Source organism: Galeopterus variegatus, unplaced genomic scaffold (genome assembly GCF_000696425.1).
Source record: "Galeopterus variegatus unplaced genomic scaffold, G_variegatus-3.0.2 Scaffold10702, whole genome shotgun sequence".
Lineage (NCBI taxonomy): Eukaryota > Metazoa > Chordata > Mammalia > Dermoptera > Cynocephalidae > Galeopterus > Galeopterus variegatus.
In genome coordinates this window covers 1-10,362 of record NW_007736813.1, presented here as the reverse complement: position 1 = coordinate 10,362, position 10,362 = coordinate 1, and the positions used below count along the sequence as shown (strand labels likewise).

Sequence of the window (10,362 nt, the reverse complement as noted above, 5' to 3'; positions counted from 1 at the left end):
ATATGCCTTAAGGTTTGCAGTTCTATCCTTTTAACCGTTCTGTCCTTTTAACTGTCAGCCACGTATGTCCGGTTAGCAGTCACCATTGGTGTGATCCTCCATGCAAATACTGCAGTCATACTGATGGGAAGTTCAATTCATATTCAGCAGGCCAATGCATTGATCACATGACTCTGGTGCAGTGCCTGCAGCCAGAATACTATTGGCGAAAAGACAGAAGGGTTATTGGTACCAATAGGGGAAGTTCTCGCCCCTCTGGTAAGATACATGCCAGTTTGCCATCCTGAGGAAGGATGGTTGCAGGAGTAGGTATCTCACCTGGCTCATGCTACCATACTTCATCTGCTAACACTGTTGGATCTGTAGGTTCTACATGTGACAGTATTGGGGAACTTATAATTGGCCATAATGATAATACAAGTGTGCCCTTTGGAATAGAGTGCTCACCTGTTCCAGGCCATGTTACCTTTACTCGAGGAGACCAGGCACTTGTCACCCAAGGTGAAACTTGCAAGCCTTCTCCTAATCCTTTCCCCAAGGCCCTATTAGGCCTACCCAGTGTATATGGGGGCTTCTATTCTCCAAGGCCTTTCCCATCGTACTGTCTGTTTCTGTTGTAAACAGGTTGGGGCTGGTAAGAGAATATTTCCATTCCTGCCATATCCTGGCTTCAAAAGCTCGTCTCTAGTAGTGACTTGCAGCTGTACAGGTGCTGCAGCCCTATGCAACAGAGCTTCCACTGGAGAGGGTCTGCCCTTGTGGGGCCTCTCATTTAGAATTCTGACAGTCGGCCATAACCGCCCTGTCCACCCCTTCAGGGAAGGGGGTTGGGCAGATAGCATTAGCCCCTTTTTTAAAAGATGATTGTATCACTCAATCGTTCCTGCTGCCTGAGGATGATATGGCACATGTAACTTCCACTGAATAGACAACTGGGGAGCCCACCTCTGAACCCCATGTCCAGTAAAGTGGGTTCCATTGTCACTGTCTATGACTATAGACCGGCCATACATGGCTGTAAGGCTATTCAATGCCTTCACAATGTTTACCTGGTCTGGGGCCTTACAAGGCCATACACACAGAAGACCAGTAGCTGTATCGACAGCAGTGAAGATGTATCTGAAATTCTCTGACCTGGCAGTGGTCCGACAAAGGCCACTTGCCATCGAGTCAGGGGCACCCTTTGTCGAGTTATTTGCCCATTTATATGGGGTACCCGCTGGGCATGTGGACTCTCTTGAGCACATACCGGGCAAGCATGACAGGCATTTACTACGTCTTCCCATTTGATAGGCAGGGCCCATCTTTGAGCCGCCACCCACATGGTTTTGCTGCTAGCAAGCTGCATTCATCGATGTAACCACTGGGCTACATCAGTAGCTGGGGCTCTCTCCAGCCATCTTACCTTAGCCAAGGCATTGGCTTCATCATTTCCTGGACTGGCTAGGGGAAAATGTCCTGTGACATGAAAAAGGGTTACTTCTTTCTCATGCCCCAGTTCCTATAACTCTTGCCACATGGCTTGTCCCCACAGAGGTCAGTGGCCTACCATCCACCATTGATATTTCCAAGTAGAAATCCAAAGGGTTAAACCTTTGTACACAGCCCAGCTGTCAGTACAGATGGTTAATGGCTCAGGCTCATTTTTTATTACTACCCAAACAGCTCTCAATTCAGCCCATTGACTGCTTTGCCTTGTGCCATTTTCATACCACATGGTATCTGTTAAGGGCTGGACAGCAACCACTGTCCACGATGCTGAAGGTCCCATGCTAGAGCCATCTGTATACCAAGCTTGTTCTGTGATAGGTCCCTGTCCCTCATGGAAAGGTGTAGCCTCCACCTCCATGGGTAAGGGTTGTGTCAAACTTTCCTCCACAGTCTCTACTGGGCCTAGCAGAGCTTGCAACTCCTTGGACAGAGGACTCGCTGACACAGTGCTCCTTTGTTCTATATATGCTCCCCATTTAGACAGAGTGGGAGTCTGAGCTACACCCACTTTAGGGTTGGTTGCCCACGTGTGCAGCAACCTAGTATGGGATATGTTGTCCTTGACTAGGACTTTGGCAGGTCCTGTGATAGCTTCAGTGGCCATCAAGGCAGAATACACAGCCACTAACTGCTTTTCTATTAGGGTGTAGCGCACGTCAGCACCCTTCCAGAGCTGAGACCAGAATCCTACAGGTGTTCAGAATCAGTCTTGTCTCTGCCACAAACCCCATCCTAACCACTCTTGGGTGTTATTTACATCTAATTCAAAAGGTTTAGTGAGATCAGCCACTTACAAAGCCTGCACTTGCTTTATTTCCCTTTTTGTAGCCTGGTAAGCTTGTTCTACTTCCTTAGTTCAATCCCAGGGGACTCCTTTCTTTGTTAATGCATACAGTGGGTGTGCCATTTGAGCCATATGGGGCACAAAAGCTCTCCAATACCCCAGAAGTCCCAAATATGTCTGTAGCTGAGCTATAGTTGTGGGTCGAGGGTATACCTGTATCTTGTCTACAGTAGCTTCTGGGATGACCCTTGTCTTACCTGACCAGACCACTCCTAAGAATTTGACTGACAGCCCAGGTCCTTGTACTTTGGCTGTATTCACAGCCCACCCACATTGTTCCAAATGGCTTAGCAGCATTGGAGCTGCCTGGGTTAAGTCTGTAAGAGAACCAGAGGTTAGTAACACATCATTAATGTAGTGAAACATTGTAACCATGCTGGGCTTTGTCCACCTGGCTAGGTCCCCAGCCACTAAACCATGACAGATGACAGATGATTGGGCTATGCAGATAACCTTGGGGCAATACTTGAAAGGTCCAGTGCCTCCCTTCCCATGTGAAGGCAAACTGATCTTGGCTATTGGCCAAGACTGGAATAGAGAAGAAAGCATTTGCAAGGTCCAGTAGGTAATGAGAAGTTCCCAGCTGAGTCGTCAGCTGATCCATCAAGTTGTAAACTGAAGGCACAGCTGCATGCAAAGAAGGCACTACTTTGTTTAGTTCTTAATAGTCTACAGTCATTCTCCAGGTACTATCAGGGTTTTTCACTGGCCATACCAGAGCATTAAATGGGCTATGAACTGGATGAATAATGCCAACTTTTTCTAATTACAATATAGTGGCACCTATCTCTGCATGTCCTCCTGGTAGGCGATACAGCTTTACGTTAACTACATGTCTTGGCTGGGGTAACACCTGTGGGTCATCTTTAGCATATCCCTATAACACAGGCTTTATTGTCTGTATTTATAGCCAAAACTCTCCAACTGTTGTTTGCAGGTGCAAAACATAAAGTACATCCATACCCAAGATGTATTCAGTGATGGGAGATAAATATACAGTATACATACAAGGAGGTAATCATCCTATGCCCAATGGCAATGACACAGCTTTGACCTCAGTAGTATGTCCTCCATAGCCATCTGTATGAACTGTGGCCCCTGGAAACTTATCTGGATTGCCATATATCAGGCTACGTTCTGTGCCGTTATCTACCAATGCCAAAACACGCTGCACATTAGTCCTTGACCAGTGTATTGCCAATTCAATATGGGGCCTCCGGTCCTCACCTACCCCGAGAAGATGAGTACCTTGGCTTGCTCCCTAATCAAACTGGAACATTTCATCTGCCTCCTAAGAAGCAATCAAAAAATCCTTTAAGTCCACCGAGTGCACTTTGCTACCTGTTTCTGGACATTTAGTGAATCACTGTTCAGGGTGTAATTGCTGCCACAAGGCAAACAGGACCCTGTTTGGCTGCCAGTCAGTTTTCTTGCTATCAACCCCTGCTGGAAGCAAACCAAGCCACATCTGCTTATGGCTAGTCTTGCTTGGTCCCCTCAGGATAAGATCCTGATCATTTCTTAAGGGTTGGATCTTTGTCACCTTCCAGACCCCTTTGCTTGTCTTTTCTCCTCTACTTTGCCCAGGCTGTCTATCATGGTCATTACTTCATGTATAGGATGACCAATGTATGGGGCCAGTATGGCCATCAGTGACCCAAAGGATGTTGACAGGGCATTTTGCAGCACTATGTCTCTCATGCTGCCTATAAAACTTTCATCGAACAGGCCATGGGTGTTCACATTAAACATGGACTGCCTCATCCCCAGCTCCCGAATTATTTGAACCAGTCAGTATATGTTTGCCATTTACTCAGTCTTGGGAAGTTCTCCAGCATTTGCCCACATGGTTCGGGCAGCTGCATTCACCCATTCTGTTAAGGAGTGATTATCTGGCCCTTGTGTATATCTGCAGCTATTCTGCAGCTGTTCCCTGAGGGCAGGTGCATGGTGATGGAGGCCAATTTCTCCATCTTCTCACCAGAGCACATCACACTATCTACCCCTAGGTCCCATGACCACAGCAGCCAAGCAAGTAGAGGCTCCCCCTGTTTCTGCTGGAACTGTCTCCCTAAATCAACTAATTCAACCTGGGAATAGGGGACATAGGTAGTGAATTCAGTTACCTGTGGACCACCCTCTGGTTGTCCACCTGGTCCTATAGACTGCTTGTGTTTCAGTTTCTGGTGCACAACAGGTCGTGCCTGGAGATGCAAAGTCTCCTCCAACTCACCACTGGGTGTCGTTCTTCCAGGTGTGAGAGGCAGGGGTGCCCAGTCGCAGCACGTCATCCTCCAGACAGATTATCCATGCTTCCAATAGTTCTGCTTTCTTCTTTAAATCTCAATCTGTTTGTATCATAGTGAGCAGTAGCCAGTCTCCAGTCAGCAGAAAAGTGGCCACCGGGCACCACATGCTCAAGGATAGCCATATTTCCTCCCCATCCCAAGGGGCTCTCCGAGGCCACACTGCTTCATGGAGTGCCTGGTCTATGCCGACTTGTAGTATGGTAAGCAGCGACCAGGTCCCAGTCAACAGGAAAGTGGCCAGAGGGCACAACATATTCAGGAGTAACCACATTTCCTCCCTCACCAAAGGGCTTTTGACTCCTGGACCTGCTCAAATATCCTGCCAACTACGCCAATTGTAAAGCTAGGGCTTACAGACCCCTTTAGTCTGTTTCACAGATTGGGTCACAAACCCTCCACACACAGGTCTGTGAGCTAGGTAATAGGGGGAAAAAAGGTTCTGGGAGCTGTGGGTATAGAAAAATGAATGGATTTTATTCAGATCTAGGAGCAACCATCCTAGTGGCTTCTCTGAGAGTTCTGAGAAGCACCGTGGATCAGAACTGTGAGTCTTTTATACTTAAGTCCACAACCCTGGACACCCAGGTGCCCATACACAACTTACATTAAGTAGTCACAAGGAACACCTGAGGATATTTATAGCAAATGCTCAGCAAGGTTCTGAACATCGAAGGGGCTCTGACATTTTCCTATTTTTCCCAACATAAGACCATTAATGCTCCACCCTTGTGGCTTCATCTACTTCTAATTACCTACCAAAGGTCCCACCTCTCAAACACCATAGAGTTCCCAGTTCTTACTACATGTATAGCTACACAACTATGTCAGTTGTTGGGTTGAGGCAATAGCTACACTAATTTAGGCATTTCATAGCTAAAGACAAAACGTTTATTCCAGTTATACCAAGTTTCCATTTGTATTGTCAAGGCTAGAGCTCAGACCCTTCAAACCCATTGTACAGACTGGGTCACAAACCCCTCACATGCATGTGAGGGGTCACCAGACCCCTCACACACAGGTCCACGCTAGGTAATTGGGAAAGATCCCAGGAGCCATTGGCAGATGACACGCGCTCAGTCCTCAGCAGCAGCAGCAGCAGTGGTGGCCTCTCAGAGGGTCCTGGGGACACTGGCAGCAGCAGCAGCAGCTGCCTCCAGCAGCAGTAGTGGCCTCTCCACGGCCCACCCTGGGGCATCCCAGGGTGGGGGCACCATGGATCAGAACCACTCATCCTTTATACTTAAGTCCGTAACCCAGGACACCTGGGTGCACATGTGCAATTACGTTAGACAAACAAGGAACACCTGAGCGCACGTGCATATTTACATCAAATGCTCCACAAGATTCTGAACATCTGAGGGGTCCTGACCATTTTCCTATGTTTTCCCAACACTACTCTTACAGTGGGGGTGGAGTTTCAGCATGAGTCCAAACGGCCCAGACATTAAATCACAGCAGCCTCTGTCCACCGACAGCAGTCAGGGCAGGTTGAGTGTCCTCCGACTCCTCTTCCCTGACTCTGACTTTCCCTCTCTCACTTCTAAGGACACTTGTGATTACACTGGGCCCACCTGGATGATACAAGGTCATCTCTCTGGTTTTTGTTTTTGTCCTTTTTGAGACCGGCTGCACCGCGCTCAGCCAGTGAGCGCTGTGAGCGCACCGGTCATCCCTATATAGGATCCGAACCCACGGCAGGAGCGCTGCTGTGCTCCCAGCACTGCACTCCCCCGAGTGCGCCACGGGCTCGGCCCTTATCGCTCTGTTTTAAGGTCAGCTGATAGCAATCTTAATTCCCTTTGCCATGGAATCAAACATATTCATAGGATCTGGGGACTAGGACCTGGACACCCTTGAAAGGTGGGTATTCCGCCCACCACAACCTGCAATATTATTTTATATATTCATCTGTCCCCTGTATTTCCCGTAAATTGGTAATTAGAGGATTAGTCAAATTCTGGCTGAGTTTTTAAGCAGCAGCAATGGTGTTGGATACTTTCTTGGTGTCTTCTTGCCTCTGTTTTTTGGATGTTTCCAGTCACTGATGTTCATTGCCTAAATCCTTAGATCTATCAGAGGTTGCCAGAGGTTGATATTGCAACTCTATAATTCCTTCTTCATTTATTAGTGGGATATATAAAGAGAAACTGGCCTCATCAACTATTTGGTTACCTTAAAGTTATATCATTGATATATGACAGGCAGGATAAATATTTGATTCTCTTTTCAGTTTCTAAAACAATAAGCATCTTTCAAAGAAAATCAATGAAATGTTCTTGGTGTTTGAGTATCAGTGTGAAGTCCTGGATGTAAACATATTTGTGTCTCGATATGTTGCAGTTATTGTCATTATTAGTGTCCAGATTATCCTGTCTGGGGCAACACCATCAGGTTGGCTTCTGAGTCCTATTGCCATGACCCGTTATGTTTTTAATACCTTTCTGGCATTCTGGTATGACGGGATGCTCCAGGTTCATCTTATAGGTTTCCTGCCTTTTCTCTATGGAGCTTTAGTTACTTTTAGTAGGAGATGGTATTTAGTGACCAGAATCCGAGCATAAGGTGTGCCTATTACTACTTGGTTGGTCATTATTTTTATACAATTGTGGACAGAGCTGGGAGTTATGATTGTTTTAAAAAGATTACAAAATAATAACACATGATTATTTTAAAAGATAAAATACATCATGAGTTGATAGTTCCAACTCAAATTCAGTACTACAAGGTTTTTATTTATTGGTCAATGTACTTTTTAATAAAATTTTCTGTGCCTGTTGCTTCTCAAAAGAAAAGCACCATAAAAATGATCCTGTGGGTTAAACTGATCTTCACTAGGAAGCTAGCCAGGACTGGGAAGGCTGTGTACAAACAGCAGTAATCTCTAGGACTTAGGGATTTACCACAGAACAGTGTCAGAGCTGGAAGGGGACTTTGAAAGCATAGAGTTCAGTGGTACCCATTCCTGGATGTTCATCAGAATTATCTGGAAAGCTCTTATAAATAAAGTTTTCTCACTCCAGGTCTACAAGATCAGGATCTCTGAGGTAGAAACTAGGTACCTATTTCTTTCAAGGTTATTTATGAAGAAACAGATGGTCAGGCATTGTTAAAATCTGGCTAAGGTATTTACGAGAACACTAATGCTTACAGAAATCCCTTAGCACTAAAGGAGTGTTTAGATGGGCTAAATGCTTTGATGAGATCACATAGCCAAGGTAGAACCAAAGCCCTACAGTTCAATGCTGTGCTCCTCAGACATGGATCTCATAATACACCATTGTGCATGCCCTCGGCTTAAAAAGTGGTGTCATTGCCATGCACCATGATAGATTTCCATCACATCATGGTGACTTATGACTTATATGGTTCTTGCAGTCTTTGAGTACTTTTATGTTGAGATCTGCTATCACATTCCGAAATACAGCCCAGGTAACCACAGTGCAAAAAATAAGCTAATTAAGTAAGGTCTAGAATTGTACCTCGACCCAATTAGGCCAGGAGAGGAAGGAATCTAGAGAGAATACTGGAAGGAAGAGCTTCCCACAGGAAGAGCAAAGCAATTTCTGCCGTTAGAGGTCCTATGCAGGCCTAGGGACAGTCTAACGGAGCAGAGCACAGTATCTGAACGCAGGCTGCTCTCCAAGATGCTGGCGGCAGTGGCTGGCTCTTACCAGGCTCAGGCAGGACTCCAGCCTCAGGGAGGGAAGCTGACAAGAGCAAGGCTGGTTCTCTGATCAGCGGAGCACAGTTCCTTCCCTCCAGGAGCTCAGTCTACTGGAGATTCAAAAGCTGTGACTCGTTCTATGAGAGGAGAAGAACCAAACCCTGAGATAGGTACTCAGGAGGGCCTTCCAAAACAGGTGATCCCTTCCCAGGGATCTGGAGACCCAGGCAGCAGAGGTCCCCAGACAGGCAGCCAACTCACCTCCCATTAAGATCATGCAATAAATGTAACCATTTTGGCTGCCAGACTTGGGCAGCAGAAGGCTGAGAAATGCAAAGGCAGGACTACCATTGGTCCGGGTGGGACAGGGCTGTCCTTGTGCATGCTACGAATCAGATAGGATGGGCAGAGAACAGAGATAAGACTAGGAACCATGACGGGAGCCCAGAAAGAAGTGGGCTTGACCCAGTGTTGAGTCCAAGAGTGTTGGGATATATTCCACCAGTACCCCCCAGTGGGATGTTGGAGAGACTCTGTTGTACAGTCATGAGGACTCCATCCTCTGCTGTTACACAGGGAGGCATTCTTTGCTCAGAAGAACATGGGTACTGGAACTCCCAAGTTACTTAACTTCTCTGTGCCTCAGTTCTCTCAACTGTGGAACAGAGATGGGGATGGAAGTGTCCACCTCATAGGGATACTGTGAATATCAAATGACGGTGTAGCAAAGCACTCAGCACAGAGACTAGCTTGTGCCGAGTATTCACCGAGTTTTAGCTATTGTTACAACTCCTGTAATTGTCATCGGTAATGATCACTGTCACCTCCTTTCCTGCCAGTACTGTATCTGGACGGATGGACTGAACGCGCTGCTCGGGAAAGACATGATGAGCGACCTGACGCGGAATGACCTGGACACGCTGCTCAGCATGGAAATCAAGCTCCGCCTCCTGGACCTGGAAAACATCCAGATCCCCGATGCTCCTCCACCGATCCCCAAGGAGCCCAGCAACTATGACTTCGTCTATGACTGTAACTGAAGTGGCTGGGCCCGGACGCGCCCCCTCAAAACTGGAAAACCTAGCTAAGAGGAGCGAGGAATAGAAACACGCCCACGCCTTGGATCCTCTGTTGGTAAAGGGAAGCTGTGGGCCAACGCTTCCTTTGGCCTCACCTCCAGCCCCAGCATTTTTTGGCCCCTACCTGGCATCCTACTCACCTTCCTGACTGTTTCTAGACGCCACTGCTTTAGGTCACTTCCCATTGCTGCAGTCCACTGGCGGGATGAGAGCAAAACCCACTGCCGCCAGTATGAGAGCCAAAGGGCCCTTCCATCCTAACCCCAGCAGGCATGTCCTTCCTTCCCGGGGTAGGAAAGCCAGCAGCCCCGGAATGCTCCAAAACGTGCCCGCTAGACCAAGGGGAGTGCCCCAAGGCCCATGTCCTGCAGAAACAGCCTAGCTCCTTGATGAGAACACTGAAGACCACATCCTCTCCCTTCTCTCTAGAGTCAGCTCACACCGCCAGTCCCACTGGAATTGAGATCTGCTTCCAAGTCTCCTCCCCACCCTCCCGCCTGTGCCGTGCCCTGTTCCTCTTTGGTCCCAAGAGCAGCAGTAGCCTCCTGTAGTCCTCGCCAGCATCAGGTCCGCACGACAGACAGCCCACGGGTCCCATGCCCACTTTGCATCTGCACTGTGACCGCGACCAAACTTCCCTCCTGCCCAGCTCGTCTCGGGCTTCCTCTCCCTGCCCCAGCCCAGCCTGCCTCCCTTGAATCCACACACACCCCCGCCTCTTAGCTGAAAGCACAGGCAGTGACCAGCAGTCACGCTCCATCTCTGATAGGCTAAACCAGAATGTCTCTGTGGCGGGCCCTTGCTGTCCGATGTCCCCTCCTGGGGGTCCTGCTGCAGTGCAAGTTCCACAGGCTGGCCAAGCTGTCAGACATCCGAGTTTACATCATTGTAATTATTACAGGTATTTACAATTTGCAAGGGTTTGGGGTTAGGTTCTTTTTTTTTTTTTTTTTTTTTTTTTTGGTTTTTTTTTTT

General features: G+C 47.7%; 1 protein-coding gene across 1 annotated transcript in view; it reads left to right on the top strand.

The window, feature by feature from the left end:
• Nucleotides 1-9,553, top strand: part of LOC103610173 (engulfment and cell motility protein 1) — a 52,315-nt gene extending 42,762 nt beyond the window's left edge. The window contains exon 6 of the mRNA XM_008594394.1: nucleotides 9,148-9,553. Within this exon, the coding sequence (XP_008592616.1) occupies nucleotides 9,148-9,348 (201 nt within the window). The 3' untranslated portion in view covers nucleotides 9,349-9,553. The remainder of the gene's footprint in view (nucleotides 1-9,147) is intronic.
• Nucleotides 9,554-10,362: the final 809 nt, after the last annotated feature.